Genomic DNA, 15,496 nt, shown 5'->3' with positions numbered 1-15,496 from the left:
ACTTCAGCACCTCTTAAAAAACAAACGCCACCTAACAATAAAATATTGAATTAACTACTAATCATGAACTCTATAAATTACTAAAATAATTTAAAACATACAAAATTATTAATCCATCTAAAAACCAAGATGCATTATGATTTAAGATGTAAAAAACATCAAATAATAATAAAACAATATCAAAATTAATCAGCAACAATGGTATAAAAATGCATATTCATTACTTGAGATTTGAGAAAAAAAAAATCCAAAAACTTAAAATCGCAAATGAACGTGGGTGATATATATATATATATATATATATATATGGAAGAGTTCAAACAAGAACACCTTTATTTTACGAGAACAGCCTTTTATTATAGACAATCACATGTGATACTATTATTTCATCACATATGATACACATGTGATACTAAATCAGAGACGTGAACGATTCTTGATGCGATCTTGGTTGCAGGCCTAGTCGCCCTTACACCACTAAGCCCCCTCACAAGTATTATCGCATGTGATAAGGGTGTTGTTGACATGATGCTATAATTCATCAAGACCATCGTATGTGATGTTAAATCATAGACGCAGACAACCTTTGACGCGGTCGTATAACACGTCGTCCGCATATCACAGGGTCCCCTCAAGCGTATTATCACATGTGATAAGAGTGTTCTCGCGTTCTCTTAAAATGAAGGTGTTCTCGTATGAACCTCGACCTATATATATATATATAATATCAGGAAAGGTTCAAACTAGAACCCCTGTGATTTACGAGAATGTGAGAACAACTTATTAACCCCATATTATGATAACAATTAAAATTAAAAGATTTTTGAAATTAAAATTGAAATTTAAAACGATTCAAAAAAAATTGAGATTCGATGGGTAATAATGGAAATCAAAGTCATACAATTACACATTTATCACAATGATTATGAGCGAAATCGACTAAACGATTTGGTGTGATATCGGTGTGCTAATCATGTGATATCACTATCATAACAACGCACTCAATTTGATCATGGTTTCGATCGGTTAGGGTTAGACAATCACACATTTATCAGAACGATTACTCATGGTTTCGATAGGTTAGGATTAGACAATCACACATTTATCACAAGGATTACGGGTGAAATCCACTAAATGATTTGGTGTGGTATGGGTGTGATAATCATGTGATATCACTATCATAAACAGCGCACTCGATTTGATCATGGTTTCGATCGGTTAGAGTTAGACAATCGCACATTTATCCGAACGATTACTCATGGTTTCGATAGGTTAGGATTAGACAAACACACATTTATCACAACGATTACGGGCGAAATCCACTAAACGATTTGGTGTGATATGAGTGTAATAATAATGTGATATCACTATTATAACATCACTTGCACTCAATTTGATCATGATTTAGATCGGTTAGAGTTAGACAATCACACATTTATCACAACGGTTACTCATGGTTTCGATAGGTTATGGTTACACTCGATTGATCATGGTTTAGATAGGTTATGATTACACAATCACAACTACCCCCTCTCTCCTTCCCTCAATGGCGAACTCCATCCCCGTACCTCTTCTCCGATGAATAAGCGCTATAATCAACATTCAAGAACAAGAACATGAACTTTAAATACTCTTTTCAAACTCAAACCGAGACAACATTTAAGAGCAAAAGTAATAACATGATCTATAGGATAATCTAAAATGACTATGGTACAATCTCTGGCAAAAGTAGTTCTAGTTACAAAAAAAAGGGGGAAATTTTAATGTATCTCGTCGTAGGAAAGCACCATCAGAATCGAACTTAGAAAGGTAGAATTATACAAAGATGAATGGACATAACCTTGATAATATGAATTGAGCATGGTTTTGCAAACTCCATTCACCTACTCCTCGACGAGGATGAAGGTGCCTCAAGCAAATTAGATCTAAATAGGTCCCTAGAAGTTTGAAGTTTTTAGTTGTGTCCCTTCAAGAGAGAGAATCTTGAAGATGAGTCCCTGGAGCAAAGCAGTGGTTGTGGGTATTGAAAAGAGAGAAAATGAGATGTTTATAGGTTTGAGTTTTTTGAAATTTACATTTTTAATTCTAAACTGCCGATAGTGCATAGAGGGATCAATTTACAAAATAAAAATATAAATTTACGCACCGGCTGCGTAAAGGGCCCACCACTTGACCAAAATTTTTTTTTTTTCTTTATTTCTTAATATAAAACACTATTCAATATAACCCCATTTTTACACTTCGATTTTTATATAATCTCAGTTTTACAAAGTTGTTTTTTTGATATAATTTCGTTTTTACACTAAAAAAATTTATAAACAAATTTCGTATTAAATAAAAGATAAAATTCACATCATATTTTTGATTTTGTAAGTCATGAAAAAGAAAAAAAAGAAATTTTGGTCAAGTGGTGTGCCTTTTACGCAACGGCCGATACGTAAGGGGGAGGGGGATCAGGCTAGTCAAGTCCATGGGTCAAATCATATTTTTGATTTTGCAAATTGGTCTCTCTACACATGGCCAGTGTGTAGAGGGTAACATGTGATTATGTTTAAATAAATTTATAGTTTAGGGTTAAAAACATAAATTTCAAAATGTTTTGGGTTATTTTTGTTAGTATCTTGTAAATGTTTTATGCATTTGTATATATGTACTATAAATTTGTTATTATTTGTATCTGTATAGGTTATTGATCACTATTTTTAGGTAATAAGGATGTATTTAATAGGTTTGAACGAATAATTTGTTTGCTTAAAAAATGTTCAGGGACTTAAGGATTGTTTGTTTTGCTCTGGATGATATCCTTCGAAGCAACTTTTGAATCGTTCAAGAGTATGGAAATTTTTTGAAAGCCTCATATCATTCCAAATCCCTCTAAAGACCCATTGATCGATCCATTTCTAGTTTGAAAGCTTATCATTATGAGCATATTATTTTCCATGGTTACCCCTCTATAACTACTATTGCTTTCTCTTGTCTCTCAATTCTCTATCAACAAGATCTTTAGGTATGTGAATCATTACTCAAATTCCTTCCTTCCCCCTTAGAATCTATAAAGTTGTTGTGTATCACATCATTTAGGTTTTCTTCTAAATGAAGGAAAATTTGTAGGTCTTCTGTTCATCATTTGTAGATTCACATGTTACGAAGAAAGCAAAAGAACATGAATTTGCACATTCATCTTAAAAGTTCTTACTTTGAAATAAATTGAAAAACAGAATAACTTATGGCCAAATTTCTGTCTCCTATCTCTGTTTGCTCGTCTCCGATCTTTACAGAACCTTAATGTATATGTTTGAGGATCCATAAGAATTTAGTTGCGTTGAATAAGTTGTGGGTTGAATGATTGAGTGGGGCCTCTTAAAACATGTACATACTATTCTCGATATCAATTTTTTTTTTCAAGTGAAGTTTGGTATATAATGAATGTTGCCAAACAAGTATTGAATGTGTGCAAGTGGGGTTCGGATGTGATTGGCATTACTGGTAAAGGGTACTTTAGTTGGTTTGTTGCTTTGTTAATGATGTTGAATGTTTTAATGTTGATTATTTTTTGTCCAAGAGTTTTTGCTAGTTTGAGTTTTTGCCTGATCATACCAGGTAAAACATGTGCTATATATGTCAAGGTTCAAGTCATCATGTTGTTGTTACTGTTGTTAATGAATCTTCTGAATCAAGATAAATCTATCTAAATTCATAAAGTAACTCATGTTTTGACCAACTAATGTTATGTTTGTAATTTATATTTGCAAGGTAATATATGGTAATTTATATTTTCTTAATTAATATATGTCAAGTGATATATTTGCAAGATAATTTATTAATTTAAAACAATTATAAACTAATAATATTTTTGTAACTACTACATTATACAAAGAGTTAAAGTGGTGTTAATTTTCTTTTTGATATTCAAATTGTTCATTCAGAATACTAATCAAACAATCATCTTTCTTTCTTCATTAAATTATATAGTGTCTCATAATCATCATTCTAACAATAGATAAATATACAATAATAAATAAGTAAAAAATATAAATCAAGAATCCCCAAAAAGAATTCCTTCGATATTTTGTAATAATTACAAGCATGCAAGTAAAGATATAGATAAAGACAACCTAAAAAGAAAACGCTTATATTCTATTCGAGACAAATAAACAAGACTATTCCATGCAAATTAAACAATGTTTATTTCATAGCAACTTAAAAACTCAACAACTTTATGGTTGTACAGTTTTTTAGTAATATTTTGTTAAAATCGGTTTATAATGCAAATCCAATATTATTTTAAATCGAGGATTTATAATTAAAATATGCGCATTTCTAACATTTAATTTTTTAGATCTATCAAGAATTTATTTTTAATGTAATAAAAATATTATTTTTATTATCATTAAACCTATTCATCGTGTTTAGTAATTCGTAGTTTATATATTCTTCTAATTATTTTTTTAGTAACACAAAAGTATAGTAAAAATGCTAATATGATTATATTTATTTGATATCTTTTTCCAATCTCTAAGGAAGCTTTATTCAAAAACATAACCTTACAAAAAAAACTAACGCCTTGTTTGTATTCATAATAAAAACTTTTATCAGTATAATATGTCTGATTCGTTAAAAGGCAAGACCGTTCAAAGTGTTTGTTTTTTCCTATTTTTCGGAGACACTCATGTCTTATTTTCCTTTTATTTGATAAGAGGTAAACCAACATCTTATTTGCCTCTTATTGTTCTTCAAATTCTCAACAACGACGTTTATCAATTGATCCTTACCAAATCAATCTTCACCTCTCTCAATTAATGTATTTTAATAGGATGTAAATGTATTAAACACCGTTAATGGTATATTTTTGTTTAAATGAATGTTAATTATATAATTTAAATGTAAATTTCATAATGATGATGAATAAATATGTGAAATTGTATAAATTTATCTATAAATTCAATACTAATATTTTTAATGGGTAAAATAGACAATTAAAACAAATTCAGGCATCTATTAGTTTACGAAAACAAACATATTTACTGATTCAAATTTCAGACTTCAGCACCACCTCTTATAAATCAGAAGTGAAATAAAAGTTCGGACTTCAGCACCTTAAAAAAACAAATGTCACCCAAATGAGCATACTGACACACCCATTCAAAGAGTTAATTGTCGATTCAGAACATACTTTAAAAAAAGAGACAACAACGACATATCATTATATTTTATAACAAAATTACCAAAATAGAATACCCCAAGTTAAATTGTAGTAATTAACGTCAAGTACTATTATAGCTATTTGACGGTTTGAGGAAGACTAGCTATGACATCAAACCATCATCAAGATTAGAGAAGGATGAAATTTAGAGTTAATTATTGATTTGGTCCCTGTGGTTTGATGATTTTTACAAAAATCATCCCTAAACTTTATTTATTACAGATTAAGACTCATTGTATATCGTTTTGTAAGGAATTGGTCCTATCCTCTGATGGCCATCCAGTTACCTCATTAACCTCTCATTTTCATCATGTTTTCTTCTTTTGTCTTACTCGAGAGACCAAATCCGTAAAAATCACACAAACCATAGGAACCAAATCAATAATTAAGTCCAAAAAATAAAATAAAAATCTTATTTTTTATACTTCTAGTTTATTACATTAATTAATTATTATACTTTAATATATATATATATATATATATTAATTTATTATACGTTAAGTTTAATTTTAATATATAATATATTTTAAAAAAAATATATACATTAACATACATATACACACGTGCTTACCCGTGTATACATGCTTTCACATACACACACATATATGATGAGGTTCAGTATAAAATGATATCTATCAAACATTATATTAATTAATTCAAAAAACAATATAAACAAATATATATGTGGATCTTTTAAAATCAAAAAAACATCACCTCCTATTTTTTATTCAAAAGAAAAAAATATAAACAAATATATATATATATATATATGTATGTATGAACGAAAAAATATATATTATTATAAATTTCAAGTTAATGAAAAACATGTGATTGTTTTTTTGGTATAAACTATTTCGTCCGATTTGTGTTTATATTTCATTTTTTGAACTAAAATTGGGGGTGAGGTTTTTTTAATTTAAAAAATATTATTATAAATGTCCATTTAGTCATATCCCTATGTAATAAATAGATGGAGAAATTCTAATAACAATTAAAAATATATATCTTAAAATCTTGTTTTAGACAATTCTTTTCTATATATGATCATCTTCAATAGCCTCTCTAAAACAAAATAAAAATCGTGAGTTTTTGTTGTTTAAATTGCTACAACATCTTTGCTCTTTAGTTCCTTAAAACAGAAAAAAATGTTGGGAAAGAAAAATGATTATTTTATTCAATTCCAATAATGAGATTGAGTTATTAAAACATTTTTATAAAAGGTATTTTTTTAAGTGTATTGTGATGATAAACTAGATAATATTATAATAATGTAATTTATATTAAAATCTCTAAAATAGATATCTATTCTACATGTTTTTTAGAAAATTTAAGTTTTAGTTCTGAAAAATTATAAAAAAGTTGTTGAAAATGCTCTCAATTAGCAAGTTATAGCACTTCTTTAAACATTGATTAATGCTTATTTATCAATAACTTTCCTAAATTACAAATTTGCAAGTAAATATTTTTTTTATGTCCACAAATTTTTAAATTTTTTAAAACCTTGTAAAAATAACTAATGATGATTTAATATACGTATTCAGATACAATATAATCATTTAGTTCGACATAATACCTCGATGGCTGATGGCTCCATCATTATGGTTTTTAATTGCCAGAATAAAACTATTTCATTTTTATATCATAAAGTGTTTAAACTGTAATAACTTTTTTAATTAGCAAGTATGTGAAAAAGAAACTTCTATATATATTTTAAATTAACTAGATATGTTTAAGAACCACTTGTAATTTATTTTTTGTTTAATTAAACATAAATTTTGGATTTACTTCGTAATAAGAAAAATTGCATTAGTTTTTCAATTTTCTATTTACAATAGAATATTACATATATCATACGAGTACACAATTAGTTTAAATTAATGTTGACAGATCACTACTTGCAGGCTTGAGGAGCAACCCAAATGAGGGATAATCGTCAATTTGTGTCTGCTTCTACCGGTCCAAGCCACCTGCTGACCTCACCTCGTGTTGACGAACAAGTTTTATATTTTTCTTCTTGCTCCGACTCAAATTTTATCAAATATATGTTAAAATAGAGAAAAAAAAAAAGAGATGATAGAAATATTTAAATTTGTAGAAATCTCTAAAACTCCATATTTAAGAGAGAGAGATAATATGAGATATTAACCACAGAGGTGGTGTCTGATTGGTTTGAGCTTGGCTCCAAAGGTCAAAAGTACCATTAGATCCCAAGTTCAAATCCAAAGAGGAATAAAAATCTCCTTGTGGTCACGGAAGTTCAAATGCGGTGACTCTGGGCTATCTGCAAAGCAGATGTTTGCCCTGTGATTAGTCGGCTCGCATAGCGGGTTGGATATCCAGGTTAATAAAAAATAATAATAATAATATGAGATATTCAAATTAAGTGTTTTTACTAGAGATTAGAGATGGCCAAATCAACCCGGCCTGGCCCGGGATTGCCGGAGGACCGGCCCGGCCCGGGACCGGTAAGGACCGGTTATGGGACTGGAAACCGGGACCGGTTGAGGTTTTTAGTAGTTTCGTGGGACCGGGACCGACCGAGACCGGTTATGGGACCGACTATGGACCGGCCCGGCCCGGCCCGAAAATTCAAATAATTTTATAAATAAATGTATTTTAAAATAATTTTATAATGTATTTTTATAAGAAAACATAATTTTAATTATATTAAAACGCATTTTTAAAGTGTATTTGAGTGAACCAATTGTAAATTTTATAATGTATTAAAAATATATATCATTAAAAAAAATCTTATTTTTTAATGTAAGGACGGTTGGGACCGGGACCGGCGGCCCATAACCGGTTATGAAGTACCTTGACCGGTCCTATCATTTTCGACCGGGACCGGTTACGTCAGGACCTGTTATGGCAGGTTATGAGAAATGTTAGGACCGGTTGGGACCGGTTTTTGGCCATCTCTACTAGAGATAAATAATATTATATTAAATGTAATGAATATTTTAATATTATAATTAATGATATAATTGTTAAAATGTTTGAGTTGATTGTAATTTTTTTAAGAACTTTAACTTATGATAATCAATTTTATAAAATTTATAATACATGTTACAAATCTTATAATGATATTATTATTAAACAGAAGAAAAGATGAAAAAAATAATGTCTGATTATTAAGCTAACAAGATCAGATTTTTAAATAAAAATGAGTAGATAAATACAAAACCTGATAGGGTTCTCGGTGATTGTGACTTATAAATACAGATAAAGAATCTTCATATGTGAGAAGCTATTTGGAAAAGAGGAAGAGATCTCGAGAGTTTTCCCTAAGGTACGTAACCTAATCTCCTTTCTCCTCCACTTATCTTGTCTAAAAGTTCTTGCTTATATAAAGAAATAACATCAGATCAAATGTTTTGCTAAAATAATATTTCTGAAATCCTCGAAACTTCTATTAACAATCTTTGTGAGGCGTCGATATCCCAATCCTTTCTCTAAATATGTCAAGTTAAGTTTCCTGAACAAGTCCGTTTTTGAACAAAGATCCCAATTTAATTTCTTTTTTTCACAAAAGCATATCAAATTGGTATATTAGATCCGATTGAGTTCATTCTCAACACATTCAGATCGTTAATGAGGCTCTTATACAATCATTTAATAGATTTTCTTTTATTTTTGTTAAAACACATGATTTTGAAACCTGCAAAGAATTCAGAAGATCAGTACAGCAAAAAGAATACTCAGTGTTGTCAAATCTGTGTCTTCAATTCATTTGTGAAAAGATATTGCTCTGGCAACCTTTTTCCACAATCTGTGTTGACTTACTGGATCTACAATTAGAGAAATTTGTGGAATAGGAAAGATAATCTAATGAAATTCATTGATATGAGTATTATTGAACTGTTTGGTGTAGTAATGCTGACATCATAAAGATAAGTGACTAGACTGTTTAGTTTATTTTCTCTTATTAGTTAGACAACTGGAAATAGAATCATATTTTCTTAATAATATGTTGTATTGAACTTGTGAGCAACTAAGCTTTCTAGTTTCCTAGCTTGTTTACTTCTGATTATCTGTGTGCGTATTTGTGTTTGAAATCATACATTATTACTTTGATACTTCAAAAAGATCGGATGATATATATGTTGTTTCTAAATTAGATCAAGTAATTATTGTCATCTGTATAATCTGTGAACTTACTCCTATTACAATATATGAAGTTAATTTGCAAGTGAAGTATTTCAACTCTAAATTTGTATGTCTGAACTCAGTAAGATTCATGCCTCAATAGGAAGTATAACAATATTTCGAGAAAATCTTGAGTCCTACATAGAATTCTATAGCCAAACCATTGGCATTGAATTGATGTGCTACGGAAAGAATTGATTTTGATGTTTGGGAATATCATACTTTGTTGGTCAAGTTTGATATTCTTGGGCACCGTCTCATGCATTGAGGGAACCATTGATGACATAGGATACAGAAGATTTTTGCATATTGGGGAAAATGAATTATTAAAATATCAAACCATGCTAATTTTCCAGCAAAGGTACACATATGTCTTAATCTTGACCTTTTGAATTATGAAACTCTATATTAGTCATCAAATCTAAATAAGATTTTCTAGGTGCATGCAAGGTTTTGAAAGCTGTTTTCATTTATTTTCTTAAAATATTATTTTATCAAGCTAAAATAATCAGTACCTAAAGATTGAAGGCCAATTCTTCGAATTTCTCTCCATTTCTAATTAAGTTCACATATAGCCTTCGCCCTAGCTAGTTGTTGCTTTCTAAGCTTAATTTGATGTCAATTTATTTTAATATTTTGAGTTATATATGTTTGGGCTTAAGTTGTCGGCAATGAGAGATTTCCAAGGTGTTGTTAGGATTGAATTAAGCATTCGTACTTATTAGCATTTTAGTCCGCTTTAAATTTGTTTTTAATTTTTTTTAAGTTGGAGTTGTTAGGAATGAAGCAATAACGCTTATTAGCATTTTAGTCAGCTTTACAACTTGTTTCTAGATTTTCTTTGAGTTGGTGTTGTTGGGATTGAACCAGTGACACTTGTTAGCATTCTAGTCAGCTTTAAAATTTGTTCTTACATTTGCATTGAGCATTTGAGCTGTGCCTCTCACAAGTTTTACAATTAAGTTGCTAAGCATTGATGGTCTAGTCTTGGATATTTTGAGGACGTATACATATTTGTTGTTTATACAGTCCTTAAACCAAATTTTCTGGTGGGTTGTTAATTACATTGCGCTAGATTGATTTTGTAGGAAGAGAATAACTAATCATAAAAAATTATAACAGCTTAGTACTTTGGATATCTATCTAAAGAGTTTCGTTTTGCTGCAGGCCCTTAAGCATTGCTGCACGTGATATACATTAAGCAAGATAAGCCAAACGCACTTATAATGGATATCCCTTCCATGGTATGGTTACCTGAGCTGGTAAGAGTTGATAGATCTTGAATTATAGAAATGACTGGTAGATTATTCTTTGCAAAGCAATTGCAGTTTAATATGTTCTTCATGCATCATTATGTATATGTATTAGATACCAGTTTGTTCTTATTTCTTAATGAGTGGAACTTCAGGGTGTATAAAACTACTCGCAGTTGAAGCTATTGTTTGTGAATCAGTAATATATAAATCTATTAAAGAGAAAACATAAGCGATTATTTGGTGGGAGAAAGAAAAATTGTGCTTCTACATATAGCTTAATTAAGAGAAACTATTTGTGATATACATGTACTTCTATAGATCAGCATTTCCTTGAAATTAACACTGGATGAACACAAAAAATAATAGAAACCTGTCTAGCAACATTAATCTTTTATACGGAAGGACGCACATGATCGGATGAGACATAGTATTTATTGCATGCATATACTCAAATGACTATATCATATACAGATATTGATCGGAGTCGAGTGTCATTATGGACCACAATTCATGGATATCAACATGATAATTTAGTAATGAATACTCCCATTGACTTGGGCTCACATGAGAAAAAAATATTTTTGATGAGAAACATAAGAAGTGGTGAATGTATCTTTATATTATGTGAAAGTTACGTTTTTGCGAATGTGGTAAAGATTACAACATGTCAACGTGTGCCTTCACCAGTTTCTGTGAAGGCGATCATCTTTCCACACCTTCGCACAACATAAGGAGTACCCTCACACATATTAGTGAAGGTTACATTATATTATGTGAAGGTAGATCTTTTCACAATTCTCACTGAAAATGACATCTCTCATAGTAACCCAACCCTATTCCCCTTGCCTTTATAATTATATCACATCCAATCCTTGAATATAAAAGAAAAGAAAGTTAATTTCCTCCACTAGATTGCATGAAACTTCAGTCTCATTATTAATCAACTGGTCTTTGATGACAACATGAGTAATACGTTAATTAATTATTCTTGTTACTATTTTGGAAGTAATAGACGTAAAAACTAACTTAGCATAATAAATTAAAAAAAGACAAAATTGATATGCATGTCCACGTAAAATCAAAATAGAACCTTGAAATCAAAATAACACAACTTTAAGTAAAAATAATCTCATTGGTGAACTTCATTTGATCACTATATATAATATGGTGAGTAACCAACGAAATGAAATAAACAATTACCCACAAAAAGGGGAAAAAAAGGAAAAGTTGTTTATATATCATTTCATATGCTAAAGTCATTGGGAAATCAGCAACAATACATTATTGTAAGCCATCTGCAAAAACTTTTTTGCCCATGTTGAAGTAAATTACTTTGCATTTCAAGGATAAAAATACTGGATAACCATAATTTGATATTTTCTTATCACTAAAAAGATCCAACAGACCAAATTCAATATTTTGTATTTACAGTTCACCTTGGTTGCTTCAGATCGCTAAAATTGCACATGGTCATCATGAAACAATTATTGATAGTAATTGAGTGTGCCCAATGAATTATCCTGAATTTCGAGAAGTAACCACGAGCCATGGATTAACTGTACATAATAATAAAGTAGATATGATTTCTTGATTACTGTCACCATCTATCATTATTAACAAAACAAAATCATTCATTTAACCATTTCACTTGAACTTAATAACCTGTAATTAACACCAAAATATTTATATCCTTTTGCGTTGTATGTTCAGTTTCAACATTTTCTGGTGCAAAATTTGAACATCATTTGGATACAATTGAATATATAGATCCTTGATCAATTAGCTATTACACTTGATCTGGATCTACATACAAGACAAACTGAACTCCTCTTCTATGTATAAAACAACCAGGCTAGATCCTAAAATAGAGTAATTCTCCTGGGTGTAGAAATCATTGGTGTCATAAGTTCACTTCAAGAGCCCAATTCAATAATGTGATTTTGACTTTGAATACAACTTGAGACCAGCAAGAGTATATGTTGCTAATTTGCAATTTGTTTCATGATATTTGCTTTCAACTTAATCATGATAGGAAATGGAAGAGCCTAGTCGCAGCATGAAACAACATCAGCAACCATGTCCTTATTATAGTGATTCTGTAGATTCATTTTCTTCAGAAAGGTTCAAAGGTTATCCCAATATGGTTACAGTAAACCAATCTATTCAAGTATCCTCAATCAATGGAGATCAAGACAAGCAACAAGATTATAGACCAACTAAGAGTAGTCCGTTTTCTCCAAGCTATGGTTCCTTATCCAACACTTTTACAATATCTTTCGGAGACCCTACATCACCTCAAGAGACTAACCCATATCAATTCTACCGAGGATCCAAACTGAAATACCTTGATGCAGTGACACCTAAAGAGGAGAAGAATCTCAACGATTTTCTTGGATCCGTTGAGGTTACCGGAAGGGTTCGGAGCACAAGAAGAAATCATAGACAAGCTCAAGAACATGTCTTGGCAGAGAGGAAACGAAGAGAAAAGTTGGCTCAACGCTTCATTTCTTTGTCTGCTCTCCTTCCTGGACTTAAAAAGGTACTAACTGGCATGCAACTACGTTTTCTAGATTTAATGTGGAGAAACACTTTATCTTGATTATAGGGTTCACATTAAAATTCCGGAAGTTCATTACATGACACAGATTCACAGGTGCATAAGAAATAACCTAAACTCCAACCACTTACAGGAAAGTGAATCACTGATAAACTCTGAAGTAAAACTCAAAACCAATTAGTTACATGTACATGCAGCTCAGGATCATGTATCATGTATATACATGATCATTAATCTCGACATAGTTTTAACAGCAAAACTAGCTTTATATTTCTACTTCAGCATGGCCATCTCAGTTTGTACGTTTTTGATAACTGACCATTATTGTAGATGGATAAGGCTTCTGTGTTGGAAGATGCAAGTAAGTACATAGTGCAACTTCAAACCCGGGTGAAGGAACTCCAAGAAACATCAGTGAAGGGAAAAGATATCATCCATGAATCAGTTGTTCCTATAAGGAGATCCAAGTTTAGTGGTCGTCATGAAGACAATGGTGCATCTTCTTCTAATGACACTAACTATTTACCTAGTAGCAGCACTTACAATCCGGAGATCAAAGCAAGAACTTCTGGAAGCAAAATACTTGTAAGAATCTTCTGTGGGAGAAGTTCCGCACTAGTATTGAAAACCCTAGCTGAGATGCAGAGACTTCACATTACCATCATTTGTTGCAGCGTTCTTCCCTTCTCCAACACTACTCAGTTAATTACCATCACGGCTCAGGTATTTCAGTATATAGTTAATTACTAGATAAATTTGGTATTGGAGATAATAGTTTGACGTGAACATGTTTTGAGTTATTTGCTTGCTAGCTTTAGGCTGAAATTTTCTGCTGTTTTTTCTTGTTTTTCTGCAGATGAGTGATGAGATGGTCATAACGAGGAAGTATATCGTGAAATGCCTGAAATTAGCTCTTAGTAAATTCCCGTGACATGTACTTAATTTGAAGATTCCTTGAAGAGGACTGAAGGTGCAATGGTTCACCTGACCTCCCTTTTTCCATGTATTATTTGTTAAAATCTAATAGTCTCATAAATGGGATTTTTTCTATTTAAGTGGTATGCAGTAGGGAAAAAGAGGATTTCGCATGCAGCAAGATTCTGGTTCATTGACGCTTCAAACATCTTAGCAAGATCATTTCGTGCATTATATAGCTTAGGGAATTTATATAGTAAATTACTATATGCAACTACGAAAAAAATACCTTTGTGATGACAAAAGCCATTGATGTATATTACAAAATCGATGAGTAGACCTACTGTGACGGTTGTTATTGCTATAGGATTTGTTGTAACCATTTCTTATTTGTAGCCTGTTGGAGCTATACTTGTCGTCGCAGTCTGTGGTAAACTATTGCGACGACAATGCGTCCTCATATATGTAAAGTTGAAATAATTTAAATTATTTGTAATATTGCAGCAACTTGTAGTTGCTATGGGTTGCTAAAAGGTATTCGTATCCTTTTGCGGTGACATGTCCATATAGGTTGAAATCTAGAAAACATGTTATCTATTGCGACAACATGCTGTCACAAGAAACAAATATTTTCTTTGAATAACCTATAGCGACTACATGTTGCAGTAAGTCACAAAGTTTTCCATTAAATTAAATTGGTTTAATATCAATTAATTTGATTTAGAAATAAATAAATAAAGTTTTTTAATTACTAAACAACAATTAATCATAATATGAAGCAGATAACTTACTTGATGTATTAATGTCTAAATACATATTAATAATTGTCTTCGGGTCATCATCATCATCAGGGTTTTGTGGTGGTTGTTGCAATGGTGCCATGGCTAATGCTATTATCAATCGTGTATTGATGGTGATCGGTGTGAATTCCGTAATAGGCATCCTGTGGAGTGTCAAACAAATTCACCTGGTATTGCTAAGGACTAGAATTAAATTGCTTGACAATTAATCCTCTATATCATGTCAACAAGCACTATTTTCGGTAGCGCCATGGTTAGAAGGTAAACATAAATGAGTTAGAAGGTGTGGTGTGCATATTTACAAATGTTGTCTTTCTCATCTTAGATAGCTACAAAGGCAAGGGTCAAAGAGGTCGTGCCCCCTTGCGAGGCTTTAGAGGCAGTGCCCAAGGGCTAGACTTAAAAGAATTTTAGTTTCATGATGATTCGAACGAATTTACAGATGGTTGCATATGTTCTTGAAATTGTTCTCGAATTTGGTAGAAATTTAACAGTCTGGATCAGAGATAGAGCAATCACAACTCTGGATCGTGGAACCAGAGTTTTTGATGTAAATACTCTTAAAACCTTATTCAATAACGGTTATAACAGTTTCAACTGCCCGTAACCGTCGATCTCT

General features: G+C 31.1%; 1 protein-coding gene across 4 annotated transcripts; it reads left to right on the top strand.

Annotated features, from left to right (window-relative positions):
• The first annotated feature begins 8,442 nt into the window (after positions 1-8,442).
• LOC112524107 (transcription factor bHLH18-like) lies at positions 8,443-14,554 on the top strand. Of its 4 annotated transcripts, none has more exons than XM_025133778.1 (6): positions 8,443-8,492; positions 10,517-10,611; positions 12,638-13,144; positions 13,493-13,885; positions 14,019-14,132; positions 14,229-14,554. In XM_025133778.1, the coding sequence occupies exons 2-5, from the start codon at positions 10,576-10,578 to the stop codon at positions 14,091-14,093; spliced, it is 1,011 nt and encodes a 336-aa protein (XP_024989546.1). In that variant the 5' UTR covers positions 8,443-8,492; positions 10,517-10,575; the 3' UTR covers positions 14,094-14,132; positions 14,229-14,554. The 4 variants fall into 4 exon arrangements, with proteins under 4 accessions (XP_024989546.1, XP_024989539.1, XP_024989556.1 ...); XM_025133771.1 differs by having other exon boundaries at positions 14,219-14,554; XM_025133788.1 differs by having other exon boundaries at positions 10,517-10,593; positions 14,019-14,554.
• Positions 14,555-15,496: the final 942 nt, after the last annotated feature.

Source organism: Cynara cardunculus, assembly GCF_001531365.2.
Source record: "Cynara cardunculus var. scolymus isolate 2C chromosome LG 1, CcrdV1, whole genome shotgun sequence".
Classification (NCBI taxonomy): domain Eukaryota; kingdom Viridiplantae; phylum Streptophyta; class Magnoliopsida; order Asterales; family Asteraceae; genus Cynara; species Cynara cardunculus.
Note: the sequence above shows the minus strand (reverse complement) of the source record. Positions and strands in the feature narration are given on the sequence as shown.

Bases quoted from the DNA above. Each gene is read 5' to 3' on its own strand.
- LOC112524107 (XM_025133778.1), top strand. From the start codon at position 10,576: ATGGATATCCCTTCCATGGTATGGTTACCTGAGCTG. The intron at 10,612-12,637 runs GTAAGAGTTGAT...TAATCATGATAG, and splicing joins TGGTATGGTTACCTGAGCTG to GAAATGGAAGAGCCTAGTCG. The intron at 13,886-14,018 runs GTATTTCAGTAT...GTTTTTCTGCAG, and splicing joins TAATTACCATCACGGCTCAG to ATGAGTGATGAGATGGTCAT.